Source organism: Alligator mississippiensis, chromosome 4 (genome assembly GCF_030867095.1).
Source record: "Alligator mississippiensis isolate rAllMis1 chromosome 4, rAllMis1, whole genome shotgun sequence".
NCBI lineage: Eukaryota > Metazoa > Chordata > Crocodylia > Alligatoridae > Alligator > Alligator mississippiensis.
The window spans coordinates 193726824-193740401 of record NC_081827.1 but is presented as its reverse complement, the minus strand read 5'-3'; the positions used below and the strand labels follow the sequence as shown (position 1 = coordinate 193740401).

At 44.2% G+C, this 13578-nt stretch overlaps 1 protein-coding gene across 1 annotated transcript in view; it reads right to left on the bottom strand.

Annotated features, from left to right (window-relative positions):
• DNAH7 (dynein axonemal heavy chain 7) overlaps window positions 1-13578 on the bottom strand; it is a 217336-nt gene that overhangs the window by 174623 nt on the left and 29135 nt on the right. The window contains exons 8-9 of the mRNA XM_019492106.2: window positions 10766-10891; window positions 2570-2689 (exon numbers count right to left, since the gene is read on the bottom strand). Coding sequence (XP_019347651.1) covers window positions 2570-2689; window positions 10766-10891 — 246 coding nt within the window. The remainder of the gene's footprint in view (window positions 1-2569; window positions 2690-10765; window positions 10892-13578) is intronic.

Genomic DNA, 13578 nt, shown 5'->3' with positions numbered 1-13578 from the left:
TCTCAACCTTCTCTTGCGGAGGCTGAAAAGGTCCAGTTTCTCTAGTCTCTCCTCATAGGGCTTGGTCTGCAGGCCCTTGACCATACGAGTTTCCCTTCTCTGGACCCTCTCCAGGTTATCCGCATCCTTCTTGAAGTGTGGCACCCAGAATTGCACGCAGTACTCCAACTGCGGTCTGACCAGCGCCCTATAGAGGGGAAGTATCACCTCCCTGGACCTATTCGTCATGCATCTGCTGATGCACAATAAAGTGCCATTGGCTTTTCTGATGGCTTCGTCACACTGCCGGCTCATGTTCAATTTAGATTGTCACCACTGAAATGTTATAGTCATTGGATTTTTGACACATTATAATCTGCCTGATAACTGACTCCCCAGCCCAGCCTCTGGCTTTTTTTACTTTTCAGTCCATCCAGGAAAAGCACACATCAACTGCTGAAACTTCCTTAGCCTGACGAAGGATATTTGAGCCTGAAAGCTTGCTTAATAACTATTCTCCAACTATTTGGGTTGATCTAATAAAAGATATCAGATTCACCCAAGGAACCTTGTCTGCCATAGATAGCACTAGGCACTCATGCTCTGCAAATCAAATACTTTAAAATGATCCATATTGGACACTCAAGTACTATGGTACCCAAACTTATTAGTCACATCTTAAAAACTTACTCAGTCTCCAGTGTCTTCAGATTCCTATAAATACAATATTCCTAAAGTGATTTATTACCATAACAGCCAGAGAGCTGAGTATATGTGTGATGAAAGAACAAATTCTACATTACTTATTTTATAGTGACAGTACCAGTAATATCACAACTTATGCATCTGACTTATAGTACTGCTATATTTTATTTGAATCCAAGGGTTCTAGATGTGAAGGTTTATAGATCTGAAACAAAAGCTATGGTGTACAGTTTTTCATCTGTATTATTAGTATAAACAAACATGCTTTTATGAATGTGAAACTTAGAGCTGTATCTTAACAATAAATGGCTTTTGTGAATTATTGTTCTCCCATACAATGCAACTGTCATTTAAAAGCAAAATTTTAGCCATCAAATTTGGAATATAGGTGATAAACAATGTGATAAACCTAACTGAAATATACTGACTGGATTAGCATTAATACACATTAAAACACATAGCAGCTGCAGTTGAAAATAAATGTAATATGCAAAAGAACAACCATTAAGAAATTTTAGTGATTTGACATTAAAAAACCTAAGAGTTAAAACTTTTTAGCAACCAATAAAAAACATATCGTAATGGTTCCTTTGAAAAACTAGAGAAAGATTTCACTGACTGACAACCAAAATATGGGGCAACATGGGACTGTTTTTGTTTCAAATTTCAGGTACAGTTTTTCTCATCATCTAAAACCCAGATTAAAGTTATTTTACAAATTATTATAATATACACAGAATTTGTATGACTTATTTCTTCCATACATATCAAAACATTTTCAAAGGGAAGGTGGGTATCATTCTCTTTGGGTTACCCAACAAAAGAAGAAGATTCTAATATTATAAAAGCCTTAATCTGTCTGTCTCTCTGTCTGTCCATAACGCTTTCTTTGTGCTCTGATGGGCTGACTGAAACAGCCAATCAGAGCGCGAATACAGCATTGGGACAGGAGGGGGCAGCACGGCGGAGCACCACCATGATGGCGGGGACACAGGGGATGGAGCTGGCCTTGCCCACCCCTAGCCCTGCTCCCTGAAGGCGGCGGCAATGGAGCGGCTGGAATGGAGAGGGCAAACTCAGCAGCGGGGGCCTCGCCCCCCTGCCCTGCCCCCTGCAGGGGACAACGATGGAACAGAGGAGAGGGAAAGGCCACCGGAGCTGGCCTCGCCCCCCCTTGCTCCTTGGAGGCAGCAGCGGTGATGCGGGGGGGGAGCTGGGTTGGGACACCGCAGGGAGGCTAGGCCACCAGCGCTGGCTTCAGCCTGCCCCTCCCCTCTTCCATCATCACTGCCTGCAGGGCTGACATGGCAGCAGTGGGGGAAGAAGGAGGCCTAACGCAGGGGGTAAGGAGCAGGTACGACACAGCAGCAGGGGGGGAAAGAGTGGATCCGGGCCGAGACAGTGGCAACAGTGGCAGTGGGGGGGAGGGGAGGAGTGGGCCTGGGCCCAACGCGGTGGGGTGGAGAAGAGGAGCGAACCTGAGAGGCGGGGAGGAGAAGCCGCGGTGGTGAGGCAGGAGCAGTGGGCCCAGTCTGGCCCAGCCTGATGTGGCTGCAGCAGCGGCCATGGTGGGGGGAGGGGAGGAGCTGTGGCAGGGAGTGGGGGAGCAGGCCCGGACCCCAAGCAGCAGGAGGGAAGTGGGGAGTGGGCCCGGACAAGGGGAGGGCACACAGATCCGTTCCCGCCTGCTCTCCCTGCCATCATTCTTGACAGGCAGTTGGCTAGTAGAACAATATATATCTTTGAATCTCTAAAAACTGCTCCATTATAATGGATCAATCTTTCACCTTTCTTCAAAACACAAAAGAAAACATGAAAACATACAAGCACACACAAACAGAGCAACAAAATTAAGGATTTCTCACTGTATATAACTTGATCATACTTTTTAAGTAGAACATCTTTGGCAGATTCCATGTGTTTTATAGCAATAGTCTGGAAGAACGAGAGTTCCATTGATTCCTGACGACTGTGATATGCTTCTTTATCAACTAAGCGTAAATTTCTGTAACAAAGTAATAAAATTAATATATTCAGAAGCATACCTATTGCACACTTTGTAGTTCATTCTCTAGTTTCAGTATAACAATTATATCACAGCTACTATTTTAATTAAAAATATCAGGTGTTGTTAGATTCTAGCTATTGTTATTTTAGGAAAACAAAATATAAACAAAAAATAAGTTATGCAATATTGTCCAAAAGTTTTGTGCACGTATCACATGTGCAATGAGGAAGTCATGATTTCAAAAAACATTAAGTACAATTTTAAGTTGAAGATAATGGAACTATTTACAAGAAGAAAGTTAAGCACAGAAATAAATGTTTTCCAAACTGTGGTTGCATGCATGTTACTATTATATAGGATCATGATAAATAATTTTGGCATACTTTAAATAATGTCCTTCAACAAAAGAAATCTATCTGAAATCCTTACAAATATATAAAAACACAACACATAACAGAAACAAACGTTGAATTAAAACAATAATAGCTTAAACTGAGTCTCCTGGCACAAGCCCATCTAATATCTATCTTGCCTTTGAAAACACCCAAAGAAACTGGGTTCTTGTTTAATGTAAATAATAAATATAAAAACAAATGGGTAACCTTGTTACAACAAGCCAGAGTGGATTTGAGGTTGGTTTTCTGTTCTGGTGTCAATTAAGAAAAAGAGAACCAATCAGGAGCAAGCAATTTTATCTAACTTGAGAAGTAAAAAAACGAAACTACAGGGCAATTAAATAATGAATTGTACTGAAATAATAAGGCAAAAAGGTTAATAGAGATAAGGAAGAAAGAAAGGCCACTGTTGAGCAAGATAAGAAAACAGTATAACCACTTTAAATAGTTCTCATCCAAGTGCTATGTTAACCAAAACAAGTCAGGTCCAAACAGCAGTGATTGGTGAAAAGGCACTTGGATGCTACCTTGCAAAAGCCCACCTATTTTGAAAACAAAGGCTGGACCAGGAGGGGAAGTCCTACCTTTTCCTACTACCTGGAAAATATTTAAAGGATATGAGTAATGTGACCACAGAGACCAGCCCAATTTCCTAGGAAACATGCCTGAGAATATCACAAATAGAGGATCAGTTTATGAAGTTCCTCAAAACACAGGTAGAGATTCCAAGGAAATATAATTATGTATTTATTATTATAATTATATGTATAATTATATTATATACACATACATGTAGTCATAGGGAAAACTTATACTTCCTACTGGTTGAGGTAAAGGCCTGGATTTACGGGTCTCTCTACCCAGAGAACAAGGAGTCCCTGAAGTGGGACCTACACAAAAACTGAGCTAGCAAGACCTATGGTCTGACCCAGTAAATGGTGACTCGTATGAGTCACCATTTACTGGGTCAGACCATAGGTCCTGCTAGCTTAGTATTCTCTCTTACAGAGTAAGACTTAATATTCCTAACCCTACACCTCTAAGAACCAACTGAAGTCTGATCTACCTCCCTTCTAATTCTCCGGTAGATTTTTTATCATGAGCAAAGCTTCTAGCCTCTGAGGCACAGGGTCTCTCAAGAAGACCCGTTGCCAAAATCTGAAGTAAATTAACAAAGGAAAAAACCTGCAGGTGTTGATCAAATAAGAACTAATTACATCTGCCTAGATAAACACCAGAATGTAAAGATATACAGTCTTTCTCACCTTCTCCAGCAGAATCCATAAGGGAGGGGAGAGCTACCTTAAATTCCTAATGGATGACATTCTAACGACATATTTGACTGTGTTTACAACTGTCAAAACTATCTCAGCTCTGGACATATACTCACTTAAAGTTTCTAAATGCATCACAAAAGCAGTGTCAACACTCCAGGTCAACGAGGAGCATGAAGATTGATTTGAAATGTCTTTACTGATAAGCAGATTGGTGAATCCAATTCTACATCAATGTCTACACTAAAACTTTTCATCTTCTGTTCACAGAGCAGAGGAGACATCATCAAAAGTTGTTTCTACAAACACTCCCATTTGACAGAGGAAGATGGTGGGCATGAGAACTATTTTTTATCTTTATCCATGTGTTCTTTAACTGATGAAGAGAACTGGTATAGACCAAGATGGCAAACATACAGCCTCAAGCCTATATCTGGCCAACAGGGCTCCCAGAGGATACTAGAAATTCAGGGCCAGAATGAGTGAGGGTGGGGCCTGCTCCCAAGCTGCCCTCTGTGGAGCCCTGATGGGCATGTGTGTTTGTGGCAGGGAAGTGAGTGAGCAATAGCTGTGTTAACTCCTGCCCTGTCACTTGTCTCAGCATTTCCACCACCGCTTGACTTCCCCTCTTCTTCGGTCCCTGCTGCTGAGTCTAGATCTCACCCAAGAGACTCCTTGTGGTCCATATCCAACCCAGGAGTTGAGGTGAATTTGACAGTGCTGGCACAGAGGGAAAAGGATCAAACAGCTCAAAATGGTATCACTTACAAGAAGCTTCCAAGATCACAAGATCACAAGACAAGGACATACATATTCTAACAATCCTTATCCATATGGGACATTCTTAAAGCAAAACAATAATTTCAGGATCCAGACATAAAGTTTTGAAATTCTGAAATGCTTTTTGCTAGAATGCAATAGACAAAGTACTTTAAGTGAAGAATACTTGACAGAAAAATTTCATTGGCGCTTGATTAGTTCCTACATTTCAACAAAATTGTCTTGAATTAAATTCATCAGTTGCAGTATCTTTGAAAGAAAGTGAAGTACACTTTATTTAAAGAGAATCTTACTAAAATAACCAGCATTTCCAATTATCACAGTATCACAGCTGTCAGGTAATTTTCTATCCTCAGAAGTCAACAGAGGTTGGACACAATTTATATATGTCCCTATTAACCATATCTGTAAAATTAGAAAGCAAGCTTAAATCTGACAAAAACAATCTTTTAATGACCATTTCCTTCTTTCTCGTAGAAGTAAAATCTTTTAAGAGCAAATATTTTGATATGATGTTAAATTGATTTTAAAATGAATTTAACATCATATCTAAATATTTGCTCTTAAAAATGTTTTCAATTGAAGATCCAATTAAGGTTATTTTTGTTTAAAGGGCCCAAATCATTAGAAATAGAAATAATATCCTACATAATTGTAAATTTCCAAACTTATAAAAATAATTTCTTCTAACAACAAAATGTTTTCTTCAGTATCCTTGCTATCAGAATAAGGAGTTACTTCACCAGAATCACCTACACCGGTAAAGTAAAATAATTCTCCTCTATGTGCTTTCACATTATACGAGACCATTTTAGCTGTTAATCTCATTTAGGTCTCAGAAGTTTCTTCACTGTCTATATTTTCTATCCAAATTCAATTAAATGAGTACAAGTTTGATTATTAGAATACTATGGAATAAAACTATTATTATTATCATCAAGGACTTAAGAGATGCCTAGTAATCATATAAATTGTACATTTTGACCCCATAGGTCCGGAGGACTGGAAAAGGGCCAATGTGGTCCCCATTTTCAAGAAGGGGAGGAAGGAGGACCCGGGCAACTATACGCCAGTCAGTCTCACCTCCATCCTTGGCAAAGTCTTTGAAAAAATTATCAAGGCTCACATTTGCAAGAGCCCGGCAGGACAAATTATGCTGAGGGGAAACCAGCACGGGTTCATAGCAGGCAGATCATGCCTGACTAATTATAGTCTCTTTTTATGACCAGGTTACAAAACACCTGGACGCAGGAGTAGGGGTTGACGTCATATACTTAGACTTCAGGAAGGCCTTTGATACAGTATCCCACACCATACTGGTGAACAAGTTAAGAGGCTGTGACTTGGATGACTACACAGTCCGGTGGGTGGCGAATTGGCTGGAGGGTCGCACCCAGAGAGTCGTAGTGGATGGGTCGGTATCGACCTGGAAGGGTGTGGGCAGTGGGGTCCCACAGGGCTTGGTCCTTGGACCGATACTCTTCAATGTTTTCATCAGCGACTTGGACGAGGGAGTGAAGTGTACTCTGTCCAAGTTTGCGGATGACACAAAAATGTGGGGAGAAGTAGACATGCCGGAGGGCAGGTAACAACTACAAGCAGACCTGGACAGGTTGGACAAATGGGCAGAAAACAACAGAATGCAATTCAACAAGGAGAAATGCAAAGTGCTGCACCTAGGGAGGAAAAATGCCCAGCATACCTACTGCCTAGGAAATGACCTGCTTGGTGGAACGGAAGCAGAAAGGGATCTTGGAGTCCTAGTGGACTCCAAGATGAACATGAGTCGGCAGCGTGACGAAGCCATCAAAAACGCTAATGGCACTTTATCGTGCATCAGCAGATGCATGACGAACAGATCCAAGGAGGTGATACTTCCCCTCTATTAGGCACTGGTCAGACTGCAGTTGGAATACTGCGTTCAATTTTGGGCGCCACACTTCAAGAGAGTTGTGGATAACCTGGAGAGGGTCCAGAGAAGAGCCACACGTATGGTTAAGGGCTTGCAGGCCAAGCCCTATGAGGAGAGACTGGGGCACCTGGACCTCTTCAGCCTCCGCAAGAAAAGGTTGAGAGGCCACCTTGTGGCTGCCTATAAGTTCATCATGGGGGCACAGAAGGGAATTGGTGAGGTTTTATTCACCAAGGCGACCCCGGGGGTTACAAGAAATAATGGCCACAAGCTAGCAGAGAGCAGATTTAGACTAGAAATTAGGAAGAACTTCTTCACAGTTCGAGTGGCCAAGGTCTGGAACGGGCTCCCAAGGGAGGTGGTGCTCTCCCCTACCCTGGGGGTCTTCAAGAGGAGGTTAGATAGGCATCTAGCTGGGGTCATCTAGACCCAGCACTCTTTCCTGCCTATGCAGGGGGTCGGACTCGATGATCTGTAGAGGTCCCTTCTGACCCTAGCATCTATGAATCTAGGGTGCATCCAAATGAACCTGCACGTGCCGCTTGCTGCGTCTCAAAGCAGTTTGAGACGCAACAAGAGGCATTCTGGGAACAAAACAAATGTTCCCTGTGCTGCATATTCGCAGGTATTTGATATCCAGGTATCAAAATAAAACACGGGGGGGCAGGGGGGGAGCCTGAGGCATCTGGAAGCTTGGGTCCTCCAAAGAGACACCCTGGTAGCCAGCCAGAGCATCTCTATGCCTGCCCCTTGCCCCATGCTGAAACAAGCTGCCTGCCTATGCAGGGCAAACAGAGGTGAAGACTGCAAGGACCTAAACCCAGGCTCCATTCCACATAAGGAGTGGAGGGAGAAGGGGGGCTGTGAGGGTGCGGGGGACCATGGTGGGGTAACTCAGGAAGGGTGGGTCCCCCGCCTGCCCCCTGCAGGATCCACATGCCCCCCCGCACAGCTCCAGTCCCCCCACACACAGAATGCAGCTCACCAGCAGCAGCCATGAGGGTGCTCAGGACCTCGTGACACAGCCCCTCCACACAGCGCAGGGCAGCATGCTCAGCTCCAGCTGCCTGGCACCCGGTGCTGCTTCTGTTACATCACATGGGTCTGGCCCAGCTCGGCATGGTGCCACAAAGGGCTGTGCGCCTTCAGGTAGCTCCAGGCCGCTCGGGTTGTCACCTGGGGCCCCGCAGCACTTGTGGGGACTGCCTGTCACACTGGGCCGGGTCCTGCCTCCATGGAACCAACCCAACCCAACAGCACGTGGGGCTGTGCATGCAGGACCTGACCCGGCATGACAAGCGGTCTCTGCGAGGGGCCCTGAGTGACAGCCTGAGTAGGCTGGAGCTGCCCAAAGCTGCACGGCCCCACACAGCGCTGTGCCAAGCCGGGCTGCACCTATGCAATGTGGCAGAGGCAGTGCCAGGTGTCAGGTGGCCAGGGCCAAGCCATGCTGCCCCACGCCGCCCTGCACCACATGGTGGGGGGCTGTGCCAGGAGGCCCCGAGAGCCACAGCAACAGCTGCTGCTGTGGGGGACCTGTGTGCCAGGGGGGGCTGTAGCCTCTGCAGGGGGGCTCTGGGCCCTGTGGGGGGGCTTTGGCCCCTGCAGGGGTGGGACTCTAGGCCCTGCTGGGAGGCTGTAGCCCCTGCAGGAGGCATGTGGGCCCTGTGGGGGAAGCTGTGGCTCCTGTGGGGGGGCGTAGTTCATGAGCTTTGTGGGAGAGGGCTGTGCCCTGTGGAGGGCAGGGGACCCACCCCTCCTAAGCAACACCCTCATGCAGCCCCCCCACACCCACAGTCCCCCCCACAGTCCACCCACAAACCCCACACCCCCCAGGCCACCCCCACAAACCCCTCACCCATATACCTGGCCCTGTGGGTCAGGAGTGAAGTAACTGGGGCGGGGGCAGGCTGTGGGTTGAGAGTGAGGGGCAAGGGCAGGGGAACTGGCATATCAGTGCTGCTCAGCACTGCACATCCTGATGAGTGAAGGGGCAGCTGTGATTCTTCTATGACAAAAAAGCCAAAAGTAAATGCCAAAGTGTATAGATATTTAGAATTAAGTTTATTAGTATGATAGAGGCACAGGTAGGCTTCCAAACTGCTTTAAGCTTGTAAATATATCAATAAAACATTGGCCAACTGATCTCTCTATATATAGTGGCATTTCATTTTAATAGTGAAAAAACACTATTTTGGGTATTTTAACGGGAGGATTTGGGTTTCTTATCAGATAATCTGCAATTTTTAAACTGGGAACATCAGGATTTCTGCTGGTGAGACAAATGGTGAGACCCAGGCAGAGGAGCCTGTCCCAGGCCAGCACTGATGATCCAGCTGGAGGGCAGACAAGGTGGCTGACCTGTTGGCCATTTGGGACCAAGAGGGCACACTTGGACAGTTCAGAGTGGCCCACCACATGGAGTACATCTTTTGGGCAATAGCTGTTCGGGTGGCAGAGCAGAGGCACCCCTGGGTCTGGCAGGCATGTAGCCATGGGGCCACAGGTCCAAGGGGGCAGATGCTGTCACAGGTGGCAGCAGGTCACAGCCAGGCAGCAGCCCCCACTACCAGACTGCTGCAATGGGTAGAGAGGGCAGGGGCCACTCCAGATCAGCGCTGCATCAGCACTTCAGCTGGCACAAGGGGTAGTGTCCCCAGATAGCAACTGGCTGGGCCTCAGAAGTTCCTGAGGGCAAGTAACCCTGAGGTGCTAGCCCCAGGCTCTAGCTCTCCCTGGCTGCAGATCTGGGAGGAGCTGGGAGGGTTTATTTTGGCCCAAGTGGCACAACTTGCTCCAAACCAAAGTGCATGTCTGGGCACATGCACTGAGGCAAAAATCCCCGACTTAAATTTGTGCCACTCCTATTTGAGCTGCTGCAAGTAAACATGCCTGCATGTGTGGATGCACCCATATATTACACTGCACAACTAACCTAATCAATAAGGCATAAAGTATGTAAAAGCTAAGAATTAAGGAATTTTTAAAGGAGCTCATGGGAGAATTAGGTAATCAATTTGTATTGAACATCATAAGAGTTAGGAGGCTAACATCCTTTGGCTGTCTTGAAAATGCCAATCAATTTGTCTAATTCACCATTTTTCTGTAGTTTGAATGGCTTCATCTGGGAAAAGACATCTGTCTTCAATTACTAATGTGACTCAAAGGGGTATCAGTGAGTGATATGACATGTAATATTTTGTGTTCAACATAACTGTGTGACTGTTGTGCTTGCCTGTTTCTCTTAAAGGCCCCTAAGACACTTCTTCAACAGTTGAACTCAGTCAATATACCAAACAAATATGGAAAAATATTAATTCCTTTGTTTCACAGCTTAGCAGTTATCACTGTCAAAAGCCTTAAAGACAACCTTCTGAGGTGACTGTGTAACCATTAGCAGCAAAAGATTCTGAGTCCTGCATAAAAAAAATACCAAGGTGGCCATCAACCTAAAGTTAAGAAGTCCTGTGGCCAGCTGTATCAGTTGAGCCAGCAATCACTTGCAAAAATCCTCAAGTCAGCATGGTGGCCTTGAAACCCTAAACTGACTCCAAACAATTATCTTTTACATGGATACTGAAATCACTGCACATTATTGGAATGTGTGTCTCTATCACCAAACACAAATACTTTGTACAGTAAACATCAAGTATGTTTTGCACTTTTCCACTCATAATTGATTGGTGACCTACAGTGTCTAAATAACACTTACTTAAAAGATGTCTCCCATAAGTCCAGAACAGCCAACATTGTAGGGTTCATTGCATGCAAATTTTCCTTTATATAGCTGCAGGCTGACAAGAATGACTTATGCCAAGGCTTTGGCAGTATTTCTATTCTAAAAAAAAGAAAACAGTTAAAAAAACCTGTGATCCTAAGAATCAAAATATATGCACCATGTATGCACATTTCTTTAACGGTAATAATCCTTTTGCATCATAGTAAGGTTTCAAATTCAGGAGATAAAACTAATTTCTTCTTGTACTCCTCAGAAATCTACAATCTTGTTGTTGGATATTTGGGAGTGTATAAATATTAAATACAGAGATATGATATTCTGTCATGTCTTAAGAAGAAATCTGTAATTTATTCATGGTCCTGTAAGCAGATTTGCTTCTGTTTAAACCCACTACTTTATATCCTGCCTTCTGCATGAACAGAAAAGTTGTCCTCCCTCTTCTTCATGGCAACCTTTTAAATATTTGAAAACTTCTACCAAGCCTCCCTTACTCTTAATCTTCTTTTCATTAAACCCAAGGCTCTTGCTACACATTACATACATTATGAAATTAACTGGTTAATAAAACAATGCATTTAGACTGGTCACATGTGCAAAGTAATTAGCACATGACTAACTGGTTAATCACGCACATAAGTTTAGACCAGCCACATATGCAATGCAATTATCACACACTAAAAATGACTATCTGCTATAAAAAGAGCCAACCAACTATAAAGTTAATGCTTGAAAATGTGTAACAACTCTATAGCTGGTTTCTATCCAGTTTTAATTTGAACATGTAGCAGGGCCCCAACAGGCTACCTAGAAAAGTTAGGGACCCTCCATCCCTGGAAATTTTCAAGAGCAGACTGGACAGACACTTGGCAGGAATGGTTTAGTCAGGGATGATCCTACCCTGAGCAGAGGGCTGGACTAGATAACCTTGTAAGGTCCCTTCCAGCTGTACTTTCCTATGATCCTACAATTAATTATCCTGCATGTTAGATGTCCTTTCATGCTAGACAACATGGAATCCTATAGCCCAGACCACAGGACATGCCCTTTACTCAATCACTAGAACAGAAGGTAACACTAAATCTTTTCCTCTCAGTATTGCTCTACTACTTAATAGGGAAGAAAAGCTAATACAAGAAGAACAAAATGTCTATGTCTTTTGGGTCAGCCTTCACTGAAAATGTACAAACCATGATTAGAAAGTTAACACAATTAGCATTAGTGATCAGAGAAAGAACTTAGGCTAGAACACATTAGGAACAGGTTCCAGACTACTTAGGTAAGTTAGATGTTCCCAAATTAGCTGGCCTGATGAAAATTTCACCTTACATTACTTAGGAGGTTGGATGAACCAATGTCAAAGCTGTTAGCAATCTTTAAGAATTCTTTGATGATGTGTTAAGGTACCAGAAAATGGAAAAGGACAAACTTAGTGCCTATTTATAAAAAGGGGAAAGGAGACCATAAGACTACAGAATAGAAAAAAACAATCTTTTGCTAAGCACCTAAAAATAACAAGCTGATAAGTTAAAGTCAATATGGATTTGTCAAGGACAAGTCATGTCAAAACAACCCAAATTAATTCTATGACAGAGCAGAAGGCTTTGTGGAGAGGGGAGAAGCATAAAATGGAATACCTTTCTATTTTGTTTAAGGCTTTTGAGACGGTCTCATCTGGTATTTTTATAAGCAAACTAAAGGAATATAGTTTAGAGAAAGTTAGGTACAACACTGGTTTGCAAACCATGCTAAAGGAGTATGTACCATATTTACTCGATTCTAAGAGGAGGTTCTTTTCCCATTCAACATGAGGAAAAGGAAACCTCATCTTACAATCAAGTAACAACTAAAAATGTAGTACCTGCAGCCAGCACTGGTTTCTGTACTGCTCCCTCCCTAGCTCCCTGATGATTCCCTCACCACTCTCTGGCTCTGCAACAGGTCCTGTAATACTCCCAGGCTCCACACTGATTCCTCATCATTCTTTGGCTCAGCATGGAGCCAGGGAACAGAACATGACCCAGCAGAGAGCCAGTGAGCAGTACAAGATCTAGCATGGATTCCCTTGCCACTCTCTGGTTCCATGCTGGGTCCTGCCTTGTTCCTTGGCTCCCTGCTAAGCAGGGAGCAGAAAGGCAATCAGTTGGGAGCCAGGGTCAGCAGGACCCAGTACGGAGTCAGGAAGCAGCAAGTGAACCAGCAGAGAGGCACCAGGCAGCACAGCATGTGGCAATGGAGAGGGAGGGGGGGGTGCAAGTGGCTGGGGTGGCAGACAGCAGGGGTGGGTAAGTGGTCATGGGGGCAGGCAGGCGGAGGGGGAGGCACCAGTGGGGAGAGGCAAGTGGCAGACAGACAAGAGGCCAGATGCTGACTCTCCCTGCCACTTGCCTCCTTACCACCTGCGCCCCTGCTGCTGCTTTCCCTGCCACAAAGGCTGGGGGGACAAATTTAAGACAACCCTCCAATAATTAGATTCTATCCCTGGAAAATTATAACAAATTCATATTTTTCCACATATAGAATCTTAAATTTTTTATTTTTTTTTGGGGGGGGGGGGATGTCATTTAAATTCAGTTATCTTAACTTTGGTTTGGATAGATTGCTGTCTCACTCTCAAACTGGAAAGATATATCAAGTGGAGTTCTACAAGGGGTCTATCATGGGTCTCATACTAGTCAATATTTTCATTAATGATGACGAAGGATGATGAAGGCCCCTTACAGATGTTTTCTTTCAGGCTACAATTTATTGTCAGGGAACTGCTGGACTACCAAAAATATAAGCCACCA